The sequence below is a fragment of the Chiloscyllium plagiosum genome, unplaced genomic scaffold, assembly GCF_037043375.1.
Source record: "Chiloscyllium plagiosum isolate Xiang-an unplaced genomic scaffold, Cpla_swu_hap1 HiC_scaffold_10, whole genome shotgun sequence".
Classification (NCBI taxonomy): domain Eukaryota; kingdom Metazoa; phylum Chordata; class Chondrichthyes; order Orectolobiformes; family Hemiscylliidae; genus Chiloscyllium; species Chiloscyllium plagiosum.
Window position 1 is genome coordinate 44,769,484 of NW_028270148.1, and position 12,068 is coordinate 44,781,551.

The following is a 12,068-nucleotide window of genomic DNA, read 5'->3' on the forward strand; positions in this document are numbered from 1 at the left end:
TGTAAGCACTATTATTTTTACATTACATTTCCAGAAAACCTTTTTGTAGTCATTCCCAGCGCTCACGATCATCTGGTGATCTCAGACACCAGTCTCCTCAAAGTATTCTTCTTTTCTCTGTGTGGAACATTTTCTGCAATTTGTTTCACCTGGAAGAGATAAGCCAGAAGCTATAACATGAGAGGGCACCACTCCGCATCTAGCAAGGCTGACCAGCAGAATCTGCTGCTCTTAGTGTCTTCCATAGAGAGGATTTACACATTAAAAATTAACTTGTTTGACCATGTTATGAAATGTATCTTCTGTGCCCATCAGGTTCTGGCGTGAAACCTGAACAAGGAGCTTTTGGCTCAGAAATAGAACACTACTCACTGCACCTCAAAACCTTCCCTGAAAGTGTTCCCAGATCCTCATTTCAGTACTGCCATGATATAAACTGCTTTCCTTATGCTTCCAGAACTTAGGGCCAATATGAATGCAAATAAATTAATAACCCACCTAATACTACTTGGTAAAGTGAAGAGTTCAACCTCATATAGTCTCTGATTAACTGTAAGTAGCAGTATTAACTACCAGTTGTTAAATATGGGTGCACATTTGGGTGCATGGCGCTCATCTTATAGGCACCACCCTTGGTGGTCTAAAATGGCATTCACAGCATGTGCACACATCTGGAGTAAGTCAAGCCAGACACCATATTGACAAATGTGTTAGTGTTTGTGCGCAAAGCTCCCATCAGAAACATGCAGGGTGGGCCACTCACGTGATCAGTCAGCTTGTAACAGTGATTTAACATCGGCATTGCCATTTTGAAGTTCAGTAATCCAGCTATTGTATTTTCTTAGTCTTGCACAGGTATGCAAGCAGCAGCAGGAAGAAAACTCTGCCTAACGAGCAGTGCTGTTTTAAGGCATCGTCAACTACTTACAGCATAGTTGCTGGTTTATTTCTATTGGCTGTTGTGATTGTGCAAGTGTCGGATACTTTCTAGCATTCTTTAAAGCTGCTAAAGTCTACAGGGACCTCTGTGGCAGGTGGTGTCTGTAAAGTTTTGTCAGTTTTGCTGGCTGTAAAAATTCTAAACCACAAACCACTTACTCCCACACATGGGTGAACTAGTAGTCATCTGCCTTGGAGAATAAACTGAGGGCTTGCAGATCAGAACAGGCTGCAATAAGAAGCAGGGGGAGGGAGAGAAGGACTCCCTGCACAACATTCAGGATGTTCAGGAAGCAACTTGTCTGAATCTCAGCAAGAAACCGTACACTACCTGAAATATTAACAAGTGAGTGAGGACATTCTCACTGAAATCTAGCAATGGCTGTCTCCACAACTGCAGCCTCAGAGCAGAGTAAGGGTTGCATTGTCATGGTGAAGGGGACAGTATTTTTGCACTGGGGTCCTTGCAAATATCAGGTACCTTCATTCTGTGGCAGACCACTATTCATTTGTCATCACAACCAACCTACTAGCTATTAGACAAGGAAGGCTATTCTATAACAACATTGCTCATGACTTAAGTGTGCAATCCATGCACTTTTGCAGTGTAGTAATCATAAAAGCTTTGCTATTGTACAAAATGAGATGAAGCAGACCATTAGCCTGCTGAAACAGCGAGTGGGACTTGGTGCAACTGATGTGCATTGAACTGACCATTTGAAGAACCAGTGGCAAACTTGCATTGCTCCTGAGCAGGAAGCCCAACTGAATTTAAATGCCTTTCAGAAATTTAGCTGGCCAATGTCCAGCCATCCCAGGCATCAGGACATTGAAAGCAGAAATCACACCCATTGTGAGCTGCTGGTCAATCTGAGAAGCATCCTGGGGGACGTCTACAGTACTCTCCTGATGAAGAGCTTATGCCCAAAATGTCAATTCTCCTGCACCTCAGATGCTGCCTGACCTGCTGTGCTTTTCCAGCACCATACTCTCGACTCTGATCTCCAGCATTTGCAGTCCTCACTTTCTCCAGAGTGTGTGCCAGATTCCATGATAGTCTTTTGTGTGTCAGTGTCACACCATCATGAGGGCACAGCCCTTCCCCCTAACTAAACAGAGAGTAGCTGAGGACCAAAGTGGAGAAAGATGGAGGAGGTAAACTGGACAACCTCAGTTTACCCAGGTTCTGTATGAACAACCCACCTGACTGTGAACCCTGTAACCCTAACTTTAGTCCCTCATTCTCTGAGCTCACCTTCCCTCTGTCAATCCCACTGCAGTGTTCACAATGTGAAACAATAAATCCAACAAGAAATATGCATTCCAAACCATGTCAAATGGCATACAAACACCAATCAGTCATCCTCATGCATTCCATTGTCATCAGGGTCCATTTTCCTGCCCTCTAGCTCCTATTCAATACAAATCCAATGGCCACAGCATGGTGGCTGGGAGCTGCTGAATTTCAATGGGAGAGACTGCAGAGAGAAGATGACCAACTCTGAGCCCACAAAGCCTGGTTTCAGACAGCGCTGTTTTAGCATAGTCAGGTTGGCTGACTGACAGGCTAAGGCTCTGGCAGAACATTGAATACTGCCATCATGAGAGAAGACAGCAAGTCTTTACAGAGACATTGCTAGTCCCTAGTATAACCTCAGCCATTCTGGCATTGTGTTGAAGGACAAATTGCTGGACTGTAGCTGAAATATTCTTGACACAACAATCCACAGTCACACTGACAGCTGTCCAAATGTGTATGGCAGCAAGCAAATCTTTAGCTTTAGTTAACACAGATATTGGGGGGCTGCTTCAGCTGCAGTAAAAGGTGATGTATCAGTTACTGCACATTCTATCATAGTTGGATCCAGAGGTGTGCTAGTGAGTTTGCCACCAGTTTCATGCTGAAAGAATTAGGTTACAAGCTCTGTGCAGACCCTTTTGCAAATTTGGTGCTGGATCCCTCTGTGCTTTTTTTTGTATCCAGAGCAGGCTTTCTGGCAGGCCTGACAAAGCACCAAGCATTATATTGTGCACTTGATTTAACCTCCTCTGTAGCCCGCCCCATCAAAATGTTCACCTGAGGTCTCTGTGGTAGACTTCAGGAGAGCCCACCCACTGGTGAGCTGACAGCTATGCAACACTTACCCTGGCCAATACAGGCCACTTGTGCTCACTGCATCGATGCTATCCTCCACTTTACAGGCAGTGTCAGTCTCTGCCCTAGTGGTAACAAATTGTAAATGAAGTTCTGATGTTTTTTCATCATTAGTATTTTCATCTTCCACCTATCATTCTGGTGGCTGTGGTTCCTGAGTATTTGGAAAGAAATTAAGTAGAGGGGTAAAGTTGTGGTGAGAGGCAATATTGGAGAAAGTAAGAGATGCATACTCGCACAGTCTGCACCTTATAAATCAGAAGCGAGTGTAGGATGGGAGAGGACACTGCCTGGGGAGGTAGGATGGGAGAAAGAGGATTAGGTATGGTTATACTGTCATCTTCTATAGTTTCACCTCCACCCACTCCAGTGATGGTGATCTTCTGCCTGGCAGTAAGGACAGGCCTCTTCCCCACACTGTAAGTTTGCTTTGTTTCCAGTTGTGCAACGTCTTTTCCTGAGAGAGAGGGAGAGGATTGTCAGTGGGTGTGGTGTAGTCTGCCTGTGTGATGTGGCTGTCAGTAGAATAGCTGTGTAGATGTGGGTGTGAAGCTTACAGCAGTGCTCAGTGTTTGATGGTGAGGGAAACTGTGATTGTTAAGTAAAAGTTCTGTTGTCACAGACTGTTAGGAGATGAGCAGCATCTGAGATTGTGGTCTACTTGATTGGACGTGACGTTTGAAGACAAATTTGCTGGTTTTCACTACTAGTGAGGTCATTGAACTTTATGCAGCTCTGTACAGGTACTTGGGCTTGATTCCTGGCATTGTCCAGCAGAGCTGACTGGCCCCACTGTCTTCCAAACATTTGGAGGGCCTCCTGGCTTCCCATACATACATACTTTCCTGCTTTGCATCTTCGCCACTAAGATCTCGTGTGCAGTATCTGAGAATCTTGAAGCAGACTCTTTCCTATGTTATGCCATTATTCAGTGCATTTTTAATGTCAGAGTGCCTTATACAAAACAATTCAGCACTTGTGCTTCAGTATAAGGCACGTCCTCATCAAGAGAAACAGACCAATTTTACTTACTGTAGGCTAACTTCAACCTAGCCCCTCTCAATTTTGATTCCCTCTGTTGAGGTGTAAAGCAACTCAATGGTGAATTTAGTTTTAGCTGCACACTACAATCTTAGTACCAAACAGCAAACACCAGACTCTGTATGTTGGCAATCTCACATTGACAGCATGAAAGACAATGGTGCTTTGTGAGTCCCATGTCATGGGTTTTCCAATTTAGCGTGTATGCTATTATGAAAGTGTTTTATAAAGAAAGAACTTGCAATTGTAAAACATCATTCAAGTTCTTGGAAAGCTCCAAAGACCTTAAAGCTGATAAATTACTTTTGGAGTGTAGTTATTGTTATTATGAGGAGAGGCTGTGTAGATTGGGATTATATTCATTGGAATTCAGAAAGATGAGGAGGGATCTTATAGAAACATATAAAGTTATGAATGGAATCAATAAAATAGAAATAGATAAGATGTTTCCACTGGTAGGTGAAACTAGAACAAGAGGTCATGGCCTCAAGATTAGAGGAAGCAGGTTTACAATTGAACTGAGAAGGAACTTCTTCACCCAGAGGGTTGTTAATCTATGGAATTCCTTGCCCAGGCAAGTAATTGTCGCTACTTTCAGTAATGTTTTTGAAAAATAAAGGAATTAAGGGATATGGTGAGTGTGTGGGTAAGTGGAGCTGAGTTCACAAAAAGATTAGCCATGATCCTACTGAGTGGCGGAGCAGGCTCGAAGGGCTGGCCGGCCTACTCCTGCTCCTAGTTCTTATAAAGGCAAATTGAACTCAGTAATCTAAAGTATTTAGCCTTAATATTGTTACTTTGGTAGTGTAATTTTTATTCATCTAATGTAATCCATTAGTAACATTGTTTGGAAACATTACTACATCTGCAGAGGTATTCCAGAGACGTGGGTAGCTGAGGGGATTCACACAGATCACAATGACCTTTCATTTTGAGCAATTTACAGAAACGTTTTACACAATGCTCTTATTTGCTGAGTTGAAGAAAATACTGTAAAATTTGTTACAGACAAACTGCACATACAATTAAAATTGAAATATAGGTGACCACACGAGGAGTATGAATGTTTACAAGGGGTTGAAAAGAATTGTTGCTCAGTTTTACTGTTGGCCTACTTGCAGTAATTCCTAATGTTGTTAAGTTTTATTCAAACTTCTCTTTAATTTCTTAATGCTAGATTTTAGATTTAAAAAACACTTTATGTGAAAGGAATCAAGCCATCATTCAATTAGAAGAACAGATCAGCAAACTTGACATGGAAATGAGGCAATTAAATGGGCACATTTCCAAAAATGATGATGAAGTTGCAAGAACACAGGTAAGAAATTTCTGAGTGGGATTTTCATAGATCACCATCTTTGTAAATAGTTCTGTGCACCCTAAACTGGTAGCTAAATACCTCTGCTTTGGCCATTTGTGACTGGTAAGGCCTCAGCTTAGGCAATAGAGATGTGGAGCAGATTTCCTGCTCTTTTGATCAGAGGAGATACGTGGAACCACTAACTTAGAGTCATAGAGATGTACAGCATGGAACCAACCTGTCCATGCCGACCAGATATCCCAACCCAATCTAGTCCCACCTGCCAGCACCTGGCCCATATCCCTCCAAACCCTTCCTATTCATATACCCATCCAAATGCCTCTTAAATGTTGCAATTGTACCAACCTCCACCACATCCTCTGGCAGCTCATTCCATACATGTACCACCCTCTGCGTGAAAAAGTTGCCCCTTAGGTCTCTTTTATATCTTTCCCCTCTCACCCTAAACCTATGCCCTCTAGTTCTGGACTCCCCGACCCCAGGGAAAAGACTTTGTCTATTTATCCTATCCATGCCCCTCATAATTTTGTAAACCTCTACAAGGTCACCCCTCAGCCTCCGACGCTCCAGGGAAAACAGCCCCAGCCTGTTCAGCATCTCCCTATAGCTCAAATCCTCCAACCCTGGCAACTCCCAGTATTCCATGAGATCTAACCTTGCTAATCTCCCACAGGGAACCTTGTTGAATGCCTTACTGAGGTCCATATAGATCACATTTACCGCTCTGCCCTCAGCAATCCTCTTTGTTACTTCTTCAAAAAACTCAATCAAGTTTGTGAGACATGATTTCCCACGCACAAAGCAATGTTGACTACCCCTAATCAGTCCTTGCCTTTCCAAATACATGTACTTCCTGTCCCTCAGGATGCCCTCCAACAACTTGCCCACCACCGACATCAGGCTCACCGGTCTATAGTTCCCTGGCTTGTCCTTACCACCCTTCTTAAACGGTGGCACCATGTTAGCCAGCCTTCTGGCACCTCACCTGTGACTATCGATGATACAAGTATCTCAGCAAGAGGCCCAGCAATCACTTCTCTGCTTTCCCATAGAGTTCTAGGGTACACCTGATCAGGTCCTGGGGATTTATCTACCTTTATGCATTTTAAGACATCCAGCACTTCCTCCTCTGTAATATGGACATTTTGCAATGTGTCCCATCTATTTCCCTACATTCTATATCTTCCATATCCTTTTCCACAGTAAAAACTGATGCAAAATACTTGTTTAGTATCTTCCCCAATTTCTGCGGCTCCACACAAAGGCTGCCTTGCTGATTGATCTTTGAGGGGCCCTATTGTCTCCCTAGTAACCCTTTTGTCCTTAATGTATTTGTAAAAACCCTTTGGATTCTCCTTAGTTCTATTTGTCAACGCTATCTCATGTCCCATTTTTGCTTTCCTGATTTCTCTCTTAAGTACACTCGTACTGCCTTTATACTCTTCTGAGGATTCACTCAATCTGTCTATATCTTACATATGCTTCCTTCTTTTTCTTAACCAAACCCTCAATTTCTTTAGTCATTCAGCATTCCCTGTACCTATCAGCCTTTCCTTTCACCCTAACAGGAATATACTTTATCTGGATTCTCGTTATCTCATTCATGAAGGCTTCCCATTTTCCAGCCATCCCTCTACCTGCGAACATCTGCCCCCAATCAGCTTTTGACAATTCTTGCCTAATACCGTCAAAATTAGCCTTTCTCCAATTTAGAAGTTCAACTTTTAGATCTGGTCTACCCTTTTCCATCACTATTTTAAAACGAATAGAATTATGGTCGTTGGCCCCAAAGTGCTCAGTCACCGGCCCTGCCTTATTTCCCAAGAGTAGGTCAAGTTTTGCACCTTCTCTTGTAGGTACATCCACATACTGAATCAGAATATTTTCTTGTACACACTTAACAAATTCCTCTGCATCTAAACCCTTAACACTATGGCAGTCCCAGTCTAAGTTTGGAAAGTTAAAATCCCCTACCATAACCACCCTATTATTCTTACAGATAGCTGAGATCTCCTCACAAACTTGTGGAAAATAAACAAAATTCCAGAAGGATCCCAGGCTAAAACTGGCAGAATGTTGTTTTCCCCTACCCAATCTTAAAAATGCTTACTTCTATAATTCAAACCAAGCATTGAAAACAGTCAGTCATTTTAAAAAATCCTCTAATTATTTATTTGCCCTTTTTGTTGTACTTTAAAAGAATTGGCTCTCTGCAAAAGCAAAAAAGATGCTATTGTTTTTGTTTTATTTTGTAATAGAGAAGTACAGTTCTTTCGAATTGAAACTGTTCAACTAGGGATGAAACAATAATCATTCACAATGGCCTAGATTTTCCATGGCCTGACATTGGTTATTCCAGTGTAGATGAGGGTTACAAAGAATTGTCGGAGAAATTGAAGATTCTGCTAGACAATCTCCATATGCCTGGAAAATCTTCATTTAGATCAGACAATTCAGAGTTTCAATGAAATTATGTAAATACTTCCTCAGGAAATATTAGACTATTAAATCCGTAGTCTAACTGGTGAGTAACTATTCAACTGACCCCAACCTTATCTCAAATGCCCTCAACTACACCTCTAATAGACCTCTTACAAGACCATTGTCTGACCACCACCCCTTTCCCACTTTGCCTCAGTCTCACTTCACAGCTGCTCAACTCCTACTATTGCCGCTCCACACCCAACCACAACCCCCTCCACCTCCCCTGGCAGGACCCAATACCCCATTTTGCCTTCCACTGCAGATCTGCTCTCTTTTATCTCACTCTGAACCTAACCACACTTTCACTGCTCTGGACCCAGTGGGACTGCTCCCCAAAATGATCATCCGTTCTGCACCCAACTCCCCTTTCATTCCTATTCCCTTGTTGTGGCACCTACCCTTTGTATGGTATTACTTGGATACTGTAAAGTTGTAATACTTCTCTGCCAATTTTCTACCCTTTTTTGATCTATTTTATTCTAATTGTTATGTCAACATACTGTTGCTTTAAAACAGAAAATGCTAGCTGGGCATACTGACAAAATAATAAAGATTGAGCAGCAATCACAACAACTTTGTAGAAGATTTGATGAAGAAGGAAGAAGTGAAATCTCAGCCCTGAAGGAAATCATCAATGTGTTAAAGGAAAAAGTGGATTGTGCTGAAAATAGCATTGCATCACTAGGTCTGTGTTACTTCCAACGTTCTTTCTCAACAGCAATGGTACATTTTGTATTTTAATTTATTGTGAATTTGGCAAAGTTTAATCAATTTTAAGCAGAGCTGAACTACTATATTCAGAATTCACTTCAATTGACATTGAGTGGACAATTAAACCCACAATCCAAGGGGTAGACCGTAATGACACAGGAGCATGTTTCACACAAAACATTGGCTTTTTGGCTCTCACCAAAAAGCGGTTCAAGAGCATAAAATGTAGCAACAATAGGTGATTGAGGGTAGATGCTAATTCTAAGTCCAAGCAATTAAGTAGAATATGTTACAACAAAAACAAATTGCTGGAGAAATTTAACAAGTCTGTTAGCATCCATGGAGAAAGTAACAGTTCATGTTGAGAGTCCAGTGACCTTTCTTCAGAACATAGAAACATCGTACAGCACAGAAACAGGCCCATTGGGCCAACTCGACCATGCCAACCAAGTTTCCACAACTAAACTAGTCCCATTTGCCTGTGTTTGCCCCACATCTCTCTAAACCTTTCCTATTCATGTATCTGTCCAAATGTCTTTTTAATGTTGTAATTGTACCTGCATCCCGTATTGCCTCTGGCAGTTCATTCCACATGCAAACTACCCTCTCTGTGAAAAAGTTACCCCTCAGGTCCCCTTTAAATCTTTCTCCTCTCACCCTAAAAATATGCCTCTCGGTAAAAGACCTTTTCTACTCACTTATCTATGTCCCTCATGACTTAATAAACCTGTATAAGGTTACCTCTCGACCTCCTACAGTCTACTGAAAAAAGTCCCATATTAAATCGCGGAGCAAGCTTGAAGGAACATCATTGGACTTGAACTGTTGACTCTGCTTTCTCTCCACAGATACTGACAATTCTGTTGAATTTCTCCAGCAATTTCTGTTTTTGTATCGGTTTCCAGCATTCGCAGTTCTTTTGTTTTATTTAAGTAGAATGTGGTTCCTCTTTACCTCAAAGATTACAGCACATGGATTGATTAATGATAAACATGAGAACTGAAAGTGAACTTGTGGTGTTTGAAATTTCACAGATCCAAACAAAACATGCATTGTCTGGCATTCCTGGGCTGTTGTGAAATTTTGATCCTGAAAAATTTAGTTTTTGAAAGGCCCAGAGTTCCCTGTGACTGCTTGGGTGTGTAGGAACAGCCCATTCTGCCATTGCATTAGTTGTGCCTAATCTGTATTCCTACTTTGGTTCCATATCTCTTGATATTCTTATGTAACAAAATCTATCAATCGTTCTCAGTCTTGAAATTTTCAATTGTGCTAGCTTCCAGCCTTTTGGAGGAGATAGTTAAGATTCTTACGTGTGGGGAAAAGATATTTCCTGATTTTACTCCTGAATGCTCTATCTTTGAATTTAAGATTGAACTCTCTAGTTCTGGATCTCTCCATCTGAGAAAGTGGTTTATCTGTGTTTACACTTTCAGATTCCTTAATCATTTAAATACTGTGATTCAGGGTCTTTTGACCCTCCCGACACTCTCATTCTTTCACTCACGTAAATTCTATCAACGTACCTGCTTTCGCACTTTCTCAGTCCTGCAGGATTGCTAATATATCACCATTTTTGTAATGTATCACAGAAACTGAAGCAGCTTGTATCAGAACCTATATTGTTTTGCTTTTGAAATTCAGAATATAATTTAATAGTTATTAATAATCAAAGTATATATAGTATTGCAGCTAACAATACTTTGAAAGTTGGCAACATTTTAAGGGCATGAGTTGGATTGTATTATGCTTTTTTTTCACTTTAGCCACTTTCGAGCCCTGCCTGAAGCAACATGAATCATTACTAAATGCTCATAAGAAACTTCTGGAGAAGAATGATGAAAGATTTCGAGTTATTGAAGCTACTAGCTACAATGGTAAACTGATTTGGAAGATCAACAATTACAAAGCACGAAAGCAGGAAGCAGCAGAGGGACGTGCACCTTCTCTTTTCAGCCAGCCCTTTTACACCAGTCGCTGTGGATATAGGTTATGTGCTCGGGCATACTTGTACGGAGATGGCACAGGCAAAGGAACACACCTATCTTTGTTTTTTGTGGTTATGAAAGGTGATTATGACTCTCTCTTGGCATGGCCATTCAAGCAAAAGGTCACCCTTTTACTGCTCGACCAGGGTCCTAAGAAAAACCATATTGTAGAGTTCTTTAAGGCTGATGCCAGCAGCACTAGCTTTCAAAGGCCAGTTTCTGAAATGAATATCGCATCCGGATGTCCAAAGTTTGTATCTCACACTGTGCTTGAAAGTGGGAAAACTGCAACGTTTATCAAAGATGATACATTATTTATCAAAGTTATTGTAGATTTATCTGATCTTGAAGATCTATAAAAGAATTTCCAAACATTTATAGCTATTTATGTAATTCAGGGAAGACATTTGCACATGAATTAAAGGAATTAATCGACATTGTTGACTATTGAGAACTATGAATGATTAGAAGTTTATATTTGTAATCTTTGTGAATATTTCTATTTTTATATTAAACACTCCTTCATATAAAGAGTTATTTTTTGAATAGTGATCAATGCATTATTTTGTTTGCGTGATGATTCAGTTCTGTATTACCACTGGAGCCACACAGCACAACTCCAGGCCCTGTGCATGGGGAATTCAGTGCTTCCAACCATTAACAGTGCGACCTGTTTCCTGTGAAGATGTGTCATGTCTGTCCCACAGGACTTGTCAACTGGCAGACTATAACATTGAACAGCCGTACAGTTGGCTGCGTGTGCAGTTTACAGACTCAAACTGTGCTGCTCCACTCAACATACGTTACGCGCTGAATGACAAGCCAGTATGTAAAGCTACAAGAAGGTAACACCCAGAGCTGCCCATAGGAGTTTGCAGGGCCTGGGAAAGGTAGATTGTGTCAAGACCCCTGCCCTGGGACAGACGAAATATACATTCCATTCCACCGAGCAGTTTTCTGGATGTTCCTTTCATTCCATGAATGAAGGTCTCTTGAGTCTGCATGTTTAACTTTGCAAAAGAAATGATCACATGGTGCTCGTCTCAACTTTTCAAAGGTCATCCCCTCCCTTGTTTCCTGATCCTCCCATCAGCTTTTGGGGTCCCATGTGCACAAGACCCTGGGTGATCATATAAATTGCCCTAATCAAGGATTGGTTCTGGTCACACTATTTAAAAGGCCAACAATCCAACTTGCAGGTAAGATGAATTAGTCTAAGCTCTGTCTTAACCAAGTTTTTGGAAATATTGTGAGGTGGATATGGTATTGTAATGAGATGCTGAATTTGGCAGAAAATGTTGCTGCATCCACATTAGATCAGAAGATTTGGTGACCTCTCAAAATGGCAAGATATTAGGTTGCAGTTTATTGTCTTATGTCAGCCATATCACAAGGAAATGGACTAGAAACTGGGTAGAGAAGGGAGGGA

The 12,068-nt window shown here is 41.4% G+C and overlaps 1 protein-coding gene across 3 annotated transcripts in view; it reads left to right on the top strand.

Annotated features, from left to right (window-relative positions):
- LOC122552801 (TNF receptor-associated factor 5-like) overlaps positions 1-11,172 on the top strand; it is a 68,414-nt gene extending 57,242 nt beyond the window's left edge. For all 3 annotated transcript variants that reach the window (XM_043695758.2, XM_043695760.2, XM_087991311.1), the window contains 3 exons: positions 5,313-5,453; positions 8,457-8,625; positions 10,418-11,172. In XM_043695758.2, the coding sequence (XP_043551693.1) occupies positions 5,313-5,453; positions 8,457-8,625; positions 10,418-10,998 (891 nt within the window). In that variant the 3' untranslated portion in view covers positions 10,999-11,172. The remainder of the gene's footprint in view (positions 1-5,312; positions 5,454-8,456; positions 8,626-10,417) is intronic.
- The last annotated feature ends 896 nt before the right edge of the window (positions 11,173-12,068 follow it).